At 46.0% G+C, this 11,430-nt stretch overlaps 1 protein-coding gene across 1 annotated transcript in view; it reads left to right on the forward strand.

Annotated features, from left to right (window-relative positions):
• Positions 1-6,058, forward strand: part of ATRN (attractin) — a 143,774-nt gene extending 137,716 nt beyond the window's left edge. Inside the window, exons 28-29 of the mRNA XM_077782656.1 lie at positions 653-767; positions 2,242-6,058. Coding sequence (XP_077638782.1) covers positions 653-767; positions 2,242-2,366 — 240 coding nt within the window. The 3' untranslated portion in view covers positions 2,367-6,058. The remainder of the gene's footprint in view (positions 1-652; positions 768-2,241) is intronic.
• Positions 6,059-11,430: the final 5,372 nt, after the last annotated feature.

Raw genomic sequence — 11,430 nt, forward strand, 5'->3', positions numbered from 1 at the left:
GACACTGAGGGTCAGCAAGGGATCCAGTCCTCTGCTCCTCCAGGGAGAAAGCTGACTGCCTATTATAATCAGAATCACAGATTCAGAGGGTCCTTAAAGCCCATCTAATCCCCTTGTCATGGACAAGGTCACCTTCCACTATAACAGGTTGCTTCAAGCGCCATCCAGCCTGGCCTTGAACACTTATTTTTGCTCTTGGGAAAATGTTCTTTACTGTGTTAATGCATAGAGTGCTGTTAAGGTGGTACACGGACTTAAATTCTGGAAATAGAATTTGGAGTATCGAATTGCCATGCTGATATCAGTGACAGCTGCTGATGAGGTCGATGGAACAAAACCCTCAGTCCTGTTGATTACATAAGCTGCTCCTTTGTTATTGAATTTAGGGAGAAATACAAGCCTTGTGTAGTGCTTGACTTTTTAATAGCCTGATTTTTATTAAGTGAATGTGTTTTCTTGTGATGACTCGTGTTTTGATTGTTGCTGACAGTGGTTTTAGCTTTGCTGGCTGTGTGCTGGAAGTCTGCCCAGCACAGCAGTGTGGTTCATGGCGGTTCATGCCCTGGGGCTTGGAGGAGCGATGCTGGGGGAAGAGGGAGGGTGTGACATGCTGTTTAACATTTGTTTTCTCCCACTGCTTGCCTCGATGCAGACTGTACCAAAGCCGATCGCGCTGGAGCCCTGCTTTGGGAACAAAGCAGCTGTTCTCTCTGTGTTTGTGAGGCTGCCTCGAGGACTTGGGGGTATTCCACCACCAGGACAGTCAGGTGAGGATTGCTGTGGTCTCTGATGGCTTGGAATTAACTCTGTACTCTTTCCCCGGCCTTACAGGCTCACCTTTCCTGATCCCACAGAAGCTGCTGTAGCCACAGTTCAGCTTGGGATGTGCTCGAGGTATTTTAGGCTCCCTGGTCTGGGCCCTGCTGGCTTCCAACTGGAGTTTTGAGTTAATTACTAATGTCAATTGATGGATGAACTTTTGATATTGGACTATGCTTTAATTAACAGCTGGGTGGGGGAAGGAGGGATCTGGCACAGGCATGTTTGCAGTAGTTACCTGTGAAGGTAACTTGTCACTTGGCCTATCTGACTTTGTTCCCAGCTCCATTTGCAGGGGAACATCAAGTCATAGAACCGTGGAAAGATTTGAGTTTGAAGGGACCTTAAAGCCCATCCAGTTTCATCTGTTGCCGTGGGCAGGGACACCTTCCACTATCCCAGGTTGCTGCAAGACCCATCCAGCCTGGCCTTGGACACTTCCAGGGATGGAGCAGCCACAGAGTTAGGTGTGCCAGGGCCTCCCCCCCTCACAGGGAAGAATATCCCATCTAACCCTGCCCACTGTCAGTTTGAAACCATTCCCCCTTGTCCTGTCACTACAGGTCCTTTCAGAGCATCTCTGACCTCCTCTTAGGAGCCCTGGACAAAGAGCTTTGCCCCATCCAGCTTAAGATTTCCTTGTTCTCCACCCCTTCCCATCTAAACCTGGTCTCAGGGCACTGGGACATCATTTCCTGGGCAGTGTGGGATTTAACTGGGGTTCTCCAGTGCCCAGTGAGCTTGGTGAAGCAAAGACTTTAGAAAGAGAGTTAGCAGGGTTAGAATTGGATGGTTTGGTGCTGAGCTGGATTGAGCTAAGTCCCGGATGTGGTTTGTCTGCAAACAGAGCAGGGAGGCCCTGGCATGGGGTGCCCAGAGCAGCTGTGGCTGCCCCATCTCTAGAATTTTCCAGGTCAGGTTGGACAGGGCTTGGAGCACCCCGGGACAGTGGAAGGTGTCCCTGCCCATGGCAGGGAGTGGAACCTGGACAGGCTTTGGGGTGCCTTTCAACCCAGACCATTCCAAGACTCCCTCATCTGCCATGAGGAGGTTGCAGAGGTGATTTATCCACGGGAAGGGCAGTGAAACCGCCACACACATTTGCTTTCAGGCTTATTTTAGTCTATCTACTAAAGCAGAGAAAGGCACCTTCAATATTAATGGTTCAGGCTTCAATGTTGAGAGTTTTACATCCAGTAATACCCGCCCTTATTGCATCTTTTCCTCCTGCTGTTGCTTCTAATTAAACACGCAGTATTTCAGCTCCTTTCAGAGCCTGGAGTTTAATCCTTGGGCCACAACACTTTTCTAGTTTATTAAAAAATTCTACACAATTTGTGGCCCGGAGGGGTTTTCTCAGCTCTTTCTGAAGGTTTGCTGCTGTAGCTGTTCTGGTACCTGACTGTTGGTTCTGTTGCCCAGGTCTTGCAGTGGCCAGTGCACTGGTGGACATTTCACAACAGATGCCAATTGCCTACAAAGAGAAATCAGGCACCGTCCGAAATCGGAAGCAGCAGCCCCCTGCACAGCCAGGAACCTGTATTTGATGCATGGACATCAGAAACTGTCTAGGGTTTTAAACAAAATGGAAAAGTAATACCAAGGAGGAGGAAGATTTCCAAGTTGTGTCCCAAGAGACTAGAAGCACCCGGAAAAAACCACAACTTCCTTGAATCCAGTTTTTTTCTCTCATCTACGTGCTAGTTGGCTTTATTTGACAACTGCTCCACTTAAGTTTTACTGACACATGGCTTCAGATTGCTCCTTGTTTTCTTCAAGTTTAAAGCAAAATGATTTTCTTGCAGGTGCGGTGAGGTCCGACACCATCATTCCCGGTCAGTGTAAATACAACAGTAGTCCAATGAATGACACTCAGGTTTCTACATGGAAAGTGCTTTTGTAGTTCATGTATTTATCAAACTGTACAAAAAGAAAAACATCCAGTGTTTACAGGTGTCAGCTCTCAACACATAAACACTACTATTAATCTTCAAAGCATCTTTATTCTTTGTTTTCTTTTAATATTTAATTGTTCCCTCATTATTTCAGTGGAACTCTCTTCCAGGCTCAGCCTTTTTGTGTCATCATGGTCCAGGAATGCAAAAGCTGGGATGGTTTAGAGGTTGATGTTGCTCAGACCACATGAAATAACTGGAAAGTTGGATGTTGCTTTGGAAAGACTCAGTGTTTACATAGTCTTAACCTGCTTGGAGTACACCACACACAAGTGCCTAGATGTGAACAGATCTAGGGAGTGAGGAGACTGCTACACACGCTGCTTTTCCACATAATTAAATTCCTTTAAAGGTATGTATGCTCACATCTAGAGTCACCCAAGGCCCTCTGTGTCCTCTGACTGTGCAATCAGAGGAAAATCACATTTTCCTGACCAACCAAATACTCACCCAGGTGCAAATATCTGGAAGACAGGCAGAGTTTCAGTATCCCATAAGAAAACTGCTGGTTTCACCAGCATTTTCATAGAAGCAGTCTGTGTTCCATGTTAGACACATCACATTTTCCTGATTTTGGCCTCTTTCCTCCCCCTTCCCTCCTGCCATTCTTCTGGATGAGAGCTGAGCTTGGAGTCATTGCTCCTCAGTGGTTATGGTTTGCTCCATCTTCTTACAGGGTGTAAAAAGCAACACTCCGGGTGCCAGATCACGTGAGGATGACGTAAAAAGAGTTTTAAATAAAAATCAAACAGAGCAGCTTTGTTTTGCCACAGGTTTGAGTTCTACATTATCATATCCTGATATTTCCTGTTGGTTTTGAGCTCTGTTGGAGGTTGAAGAAGTTGCTGGTTGGTGAAAGGATGAGTCTTGCAAACAGCAGAGAGAAGGTTTGGTGTTTGGGGGTGCATGAAACCATCTGAACTGCTCAGACAAGCTCGGACTGTGCTCTGAGGCTCAAGGCTGGACTGAGCCCACCCATCTGCGTGTGGTGGTGTTGCGTGTCCCTGGAGCTGGGAATGTGGCACGGGGCCTGGTGGGGCTGCAGTGGGGGCAGGTGGTGGTGGAGGTGCCAGAGGAGGTGTGTACCTACGGCTCACCACAGCAGTCGTGATCCAGCAGCTCACTGAGCTGCTGCTTCTGCTGGGGACATCTGATATTTAACAAATGGAGAAGTAGCACGTGGAAGGGAAGTGCTCTTGGATCTGGCCAGGCAGCAGCTTTCCAAATTGAAACCCAAATAACTGCTCCTTTTTTTGTGCGTATTCTGGTAATCGGTCACATACCAGCCATGCCTTTTTCCTAACCATGTACTTAGAAGAAGCTCTTTGGAGCAGGGCAGCATTGCAGTCAAGAGCTGAATTGCTGTGTGTGTGTCCAGACAGTGGTGATGGGAAGAGCCTGATGGCTTAAGGACTGTGGTGGATGATAATTCTGATTTAATGTTCATTCATTTAACACATGTAATGGGACTGCAAAAAAATATTGGGACTGCATAAAAATATTGGGAAAAATGCATTATATATATAAATATATATAAATGCATCTGTTTCTAAAGTAGAAGTTACAGTGTTATGTGGGAAGAAGGAATTAGGATCGGAAAAGGGTTGAGATTTGTCTTAGAACAAAGGGATTTAGGCAATTTAAGTTTTACCTGATGCACGGATTACCTCAGACAGATTCATCTCCTGATAATATTTTCTAGCTTGCTCAGTGATAGGGTTAATCTGAACTGGAGAAATAAGACTGGACTAAAATCCCTCCCCTGGTACTGTTTATTTTCAGCCACGATGCACATCCTGATGTTTGCAGATTTCTTCTTGCTGTTTTCGTGGGGAGAGTTGCCAGCTCGGATGGTGAAAGCCCCTGTGCTTGAGTTTCCCTCTTCAGGACAGCTCTTGGCAGGTGCTTAAAGTTATTGGGTTTTCCTGATCACAAACAGCTTTCAGAACTGTAGGCCTGGAGGGGTGATACATTTTTACATTAATAAAAAGACATAAATACAGAGTTTGGGATGTTTTCTTACTCCTGGAGAGCTGGGCTGTCTGGTCTGCAAAGCCTACAGTGTGCCAGGAGTGTGGCCAAAATGAGGTGTCAGATTCTGAAAAAATGAGCAGAAATGATCAAAGTCAAGGTTTATCAGAACCAAGAAATGTAAATAGAGCAATAAGAGTTACTTATGTTACTAAAAGGAACTGGCTCTTTTAGGATGTGGCTCTAGCCTGCATCTGATCTCCATCCTGATGAAGGAGAAGAGAATTCTCATACATAGCTCCACTGCAGTTTCATCCCAGCTTAGAGGTAAGCAGGGAGAAACATGGGAAAGGATAGGGGAAAGAGGAATTGCTGGCAGCTTATCATCAGGCCAGTATCAAAAGTGAAGGACTTTTGGGTTTGTTTCATTTGGAGGTGAGGTGGGAGAGAAAGAACAACCTTATTTCATGGGAGAATTTGTAAAGAAATGACAAATGACACACAGATTTTGCACTTGTACATAAACTCTACAGTAACGTGCAGAACATGGAGAGATTTAAAGTGTATATAAACCAGAAAAAATATTGAATGTATTTTTGATGATTTAAAATTATGTATGAGTTTTGTCTTAATAACTCCTTCATCTGATCAGTAGCAGATAACTCCAGAGCTTTAAACACCAGACTATATAGTGATATCTTGCAAAGCAGGGAGGCATAACTTGACTTCTGTGTGTTCAAATGTATTTCACTTACATGTAGAAACCAAGTTAAATAATGGCTTTTCCATTTGAAAGGGGGAAAAGCAACAGTTGGATACAAGTAATAAATGTCCTTAAAGTGGTCACCATGTGGAGGATTAAATCAGTCGTTTAAGGCCTTTGTTACTAAAATTGTGGCAGTGTTTCCACTCAAAATCACTATTTTCAGGTGTTTATAACTAGCTGAAATTCAGCATTTGACATTTCAACCCTCAGAAGATTTTCATTCTCTGAGAGGAGCCTTTAAAGAAATTAGTAATGAAATTTCAGAGCTGTTGGGGCCCTTTTGCTTGAGAAAAAAATGGTGCCAGTGGATCTCCAAATAACTAATTTTTTTTTTTAATTCACCATTTTCCATGGTTTTTAGCTCAGAATTTTCTCTGGGGTGATGTAGCATGACCTTGCCATGCTCTGGCTCAATATTTTGGATACAAGAATATTCATAAGACACAACTTTTCAGTTGTTATTACCACTTTTCCTGGGCTTGAAACACATTGTAGTGAAATTACCAAAATAAAGCTATTTATGATGGGGCAATGCCTGCGACTCGCATCAAGCCATGGCATGTAATATCCCAAACTGGGTGGTGTGGTACCATGGACGTGGCAGCTCTGCTGGCAGAGCGCACTCCTGAGGGGCAGCTTGTGTCCTGAAGGGTGCCAGGAGCAGAATTCCCTGCAGGAGCCCTGACCAGGCTCCCCAGGCTTGGCTTTGTGGGGTGGCTGCAGAGGGCACTCGGCTTGCCTGGCCCTGCATGAGCTGAAAGGAGCTTTGAGGCTGAAATCCGGCTCTGGGCCTCTTCCACGGCCCCTGGGGTTCAGGGCCATGGGGCTGGGCTGGCCCTTGGCTGCTCTGGGTCTTCCCACTGCTTTTCCTTCTCATGGGACCCTGAGCTGGGGGCAGCAGCAGCTGCAGCGTGGAGCCTCAGCCCCTTCCCAGGAGAGCGGGGTTGGTTTTCTGCGCTGTGAGAGAGCGAGGGGCAGGCTCTGTGTCCAGAGCAGCCCTGGCCCCTGCGCCAGCCCCGGGAGCTGCGGCCGCTCTGCCCGCCGGGGCTGCTCCCCCTGGGCACACCCAAAGGGAGCAAGGGGAAGGAGCAGGGGCTGCCTTGGCAGGGCCCTGCAGGAGGGGGACGGGCTTGGGGGGCTGTGCTCGAGTGCTGGGGCTGCAGAGGGCAGGGAGGGATGGCTCGCTGCGCTCCTCATTTCTGGCTGTGTTCTTCGCAGTGTTACACAGATTCCTGCTTGCTCTGTTGGTAGCTGCTGAAGCGAGCTGAGTTTCCGTGCCAGGACTACTACAATATGTGTATCTGCTGATTTTTTCTACATCAGGGCAGGTTTTGTTCAGTCTGTTTCTTTGTTCACACAGACTATTTGTGTGCGTCTTCCAGGTACTAGAATTCTTTACACATTTCCTCTCCATTTAGTATTGATTCCACAAGCCTCACCAGTAGAAAAAAAGAAAAAAAAAACCCAATTGTCTCAGAGTGTATCACATGTCAGTCCATTAAAAAAAAAAAAAGAAGAAAAAAAAAGAATTTTATATTACTCTGGAATTTGTGCACAATTAATGTTCTTTAAACTAAGATCCTTGAATTAATTGTATTCTGAATTTTTCCCCTCTTTGTTCTGTAATTATTTATGATTCTTATCTGTGTTCAGACTTGAGCTTAGTTTGTTAATATGTATAATTTAGCATTTATTGCATTCATATGTAAATAGGAGCAAGTATTGTAAACTATTTCATTGCTGGGGTTGTGGGTGTTATACATACACACATTTAGGATTGCAGTTTTTTGGTATAATTTTTTGTATTGTAAAATAACAGCTAATTTAAAGCCGGAACGAGAAAATTCTTGGGAGGTCTGTGCATTTTAAATACAAATGTGAAGTACATGTATATAAACAAAAGTAAATAATGCAAATCTTTCCTCTGAAATAAAAAGTAGTTGATCTGGTTAAAAATTTCCCCTTATTTATTTTCTTAAAATGGGGGGGGGGGGGAATAATTCAAAGTGTTTTGAAGGCTTCTGGCTGAGGTGAGGTGAGTTTCTGTTGTGGTGGTGGTGGGTATCAATGGGCTCCTGGCAGGTGCTGAATTTGGGAGGAGGAAGTATGGACATGTCCTCTGCCAGAGGATGGGGGATGGATGGACGTAATTCAGAGTTAAATCCATAGATTTTAAAGGCAGAGACAGTCATTAAATAGTTTCCATTTCTACGCTCAGGTTCACCCCTCAGGGTAAGAACCTTTCCTGACCTCCGGCCTGACCCTCCCTGTCCCTGTACAGAGAGCAGAAATCAGAGCTGCCCCTCCTGACGTAACCCCAACAGAACTACAAAATCTCAGCCCCTTCCCTTTATCACTCTTGCTAATAATTTTTTTCCAGTAAATGTCTTCGTTTAAATCCAAAGAGGGAAAGCTCTCCCCCATGGAAACTGTGTGACTAGTTTTGCTGCTGATTATCAAATGCTGGCACCAGCTGCTGTTTCAGACGCACACAACAGCTGGAGAGGGAGGCAGAGGTGAGCTCTCCCACCTCCTGCAGCACCTACTGTGCAGCAGGACACCTCCCACCACAGCACTTACCTTTGTTTGTTAGCTGGTGCAAGGCTTCTTGCCCTTCACAAAAGCTTAAAATCTGATGAAATAACTCACTGAAGACAGCCTGTCTCATGGTTATTCAGGAGCTGGGGAAGTGACACTACAAGCTGACAATAAACATCTTGCTGTGGAAGCAAGACTCTGGAAAGATCAGCTGGAATTTTTGACTGACAGACACTCCACTTGAGAAACTGTAAAAGATACACCAAACTTTCACAAAGCAAAAGTCTTCTGCACGTTCCCTAGAAATTTGTGGGGTTTTTTCCCAGAGTTGGGGCATCAATTTTGTGGTTACTCTCTCAAGGGCTGAGTGGAAGGACGCTGTGTACTCTCTGGGTGGTAAGTTCCACTGACTCCTGTTCTCTACTGTGTCTTTGCTAGATTTTATATATATAACAATAATACATAGCAATATATATTTAATATATAGCAATAACCTTAATGTCGTGCAGTGTTTTATGTAACTTCTCAGTAGTTCTCTTGTTTTGTACTGTGTAGTAACTGTTCAAGGCCTTTTGTCTGTTCCCTCCTGTCTGTTCAATAAATAACACATTTTATAATAGCCCTAATCAGCCAGCCTCAAGATCTTGTGAGCCAGAGGGATTGAGGTGCAGGTCACCTAAGCAGAGCTGCTGCCAAAAATCTGAGCCTAGGGCAGGGTTTGTCTAAAGCTGTCACTTGATCCGTGACACCCAGAAATCCATGGTTCCAGTCCTGCCGGGACGCAATCCGCTGTTCTCCATTTATTTTTATGTCACTCTCCAACTTTGGAATTAAGCACTGCTGGGATGAAGCAGAGTTGAACCTGACATTTATGAGCCATGAGGGTTTCAGCCACAGTCGCCTCCGAAGGCTGTTGTGCTGCTTCATTCCATGGCATTAAACTGGGATGCAGGAGCCCAATTCCAGCAATTGCTGCAGAGCTGAGCAGAGGATGCCAGGCTGACAGCACAGCATGGGGTGTCCAGACTTGAAATGAAATGAGCAGGGGGTAGTGGTTTTAGAGCTGCTTTAAATTTATTTTGGACAGCAGGAAAAGCCCCGGAGGGCTGGAGCCATTTTTCATCCCTGCTCTGATTTTTCTTGTATTGTAGCAAAGAAAAGGGGCTGGAAGGGAAGAGAGCATGGAGGTTTTCCAAGGCTTTGTGTCCATCCAGAATGATGGTCTTTGTTATCAGCTGTCATTAATGAACAGTTTTGGGTAAGGAGCTAGAGAGGAATTTGAGGTCCAGCTTTTCTTTCCACAAACCTTAAATATCAACCACCCACAGCAAGAAGGGACTTTAAGTCTTTTTAAAAACCAGTTTAACTCTCCCAGAAATCCTGGAGTGGAGGCTGGGCGGTGTTTCTTCCACCCAGGAAAAGGTGAGGTTTGGGGCAGCTCTTGGGTAGTTCCACATGGCTGGTTGGTGGTAAATAATCTCCAACATGGCAGAAACATCAACATTTCCTTTTTTCCCCATTGATGGGAAGAGAGGAGGAAGAGAGGTGTACAAAAGAGCCAGAGTTCCATAGCCAATTACCATTTGGGAAAAAAGAATTAGCAGGTTCTTTAATTTCTTCCTGGGGTTTTGGTTTTTGAACTAATCAAGCAGCAAGGCAGGCATTGCAGGGACAGAGTGGTAGCACTGAGATCTTGCCAAAGGCATAAGGTGGGGGGAGATTTTCTAATGAGGTGACAACACCTGTTGATGATTTTTCTGGCTGGTGGACCCAGGTGTCAGCATCACTGGAGGTGGGTTGAGCTCCTCACATTCCCCATTGCAGGGTGGCTGGGAACAGCAACACATCCCCAGACAGTGTCAGAGTCCCAACACCCTTGGCCACGGGAGTTTGGGACACCACTGTCACCCTGTGGAAGCTCTGAGCTAAGGTACAGGATGTCCTAAAGGCACCTCTTCTCCTTGGTGACTCCTGAGACTCAGTGAAAATCCTGGGATTTGGGATCTGCACTAGAGATGTCTCAGAAGAGACAAATCTTCCCCACAAAGAAAGAACAAGATCTCAGGGTTCAAACTGCATTGAAATGGGATGTTTTTCATTGGCATGTAGGGTTGGGACAAGGGGGAATGGCTTCCAACTGCCACAAGGCAGGGATGGATGGGATATTGGGAATAAATTCTTCCCTGTGAGAGTGTAAGACCCTGGCACAGGGTGCCCAGAGCAGCTGTGGCTGCCCCTGGACTCCTGGTAGCATCCAAGGCCAGGTTGGACATTGAGGCTTGGAGCACCTGGGACAGTGGGAGGTGTCCCTGCCACGGCAGGGTGTGGAATTAGATGGTCTTCACAGCCCCTTCCAACTCAAACTATCCCATGATTCTTTGATCAGCTGCAGGATAAGGGCCTTCCTTTCCCCTCTTCTCTGTGTTCCTGGGCCACATGCATCACTCAGAAACTACATCTGCAGGGAATTTAGCCAAAAAAACACTGACTGGGCCACTCTGGCTCTACCAAGAAGGACAGCACCTTTCCCCTCTTTGTTTCCCTGCTGCTGACAAGAAGCACAGGTGCAGCTCCATGAGCCTGTGAAGGCAGGGGCTGTTTCTGATCTGCCCCCATCCATGGTGACCAGCAATGCCATGGGAAGATGGGATTTAATCTCTCTTGGTCCTCATGCTGATCCCTGAATTCAGTTTGGAAGTAGAAATTCAGTGGGTAGGCCTGGACTGTGGTATCTGACCATGAATGGGGATGGGGAATTGGAGCAGAGCTTGGACATGTCTGGTGTCTCCATCCATCCATCCATCCATGCATCCATCCATGCATCCATCCATCCATGCATCCATCCATGCATCCATCCATGCATCCATCCATGCATCCATGCATCCATCCATCCATCCATCCATCCATCCATCCATCCATCCATCCATCCATCCATCCATCCATCCATCCATCCATCCATCCATCCATCCCACCTGCTGTTCTATCAGCTCTGCTCTCCAGGCTGCAGCCACAATGTGCCTACAACAGAGTGACTGACAGGATTTCCATTGACATGTTCCCTGGGATCCTTGCTCCCACCAGAAATCATTTCCACTTCCCCTTAGAAAAAAACCCTACAAAACAACTTGAACATTTTTCATGTCAGAGCTAATTCTGCAGCTTTTCCCTTTGGCAAATATCCACTATTTTTGCAGAAATTCAGTGTTTTAGTAACCGAAGCAAAACGTCTCCATCCCTATCAGCATTTTAGCACTGTTTGCTTGGAGATAACGTGTGGTAAATCGTTGTTTCTGATTTCAACATCCCCTTGCAGCAGCTGAACATCAGCTGCAGGATTTAACTTGTGCTGTGATGGGGACTGTGGATCCTCTCTGCAGGTCT

This window comes from Lonchura striata, chromosome 4, assembly GCF_046129695.1.
Source record: "Lonchura striata isolate bLonStr1 chromosome 4, bLonStr1.mat, whole genome shotgun sequence".
NCBI classification, from domain to species: domain Eukaryota; kingdom Metazoa; phylum Chordata; class Aves; order Passeriformes; family Estrildidae; genus Lonchura; species Lonchura striata.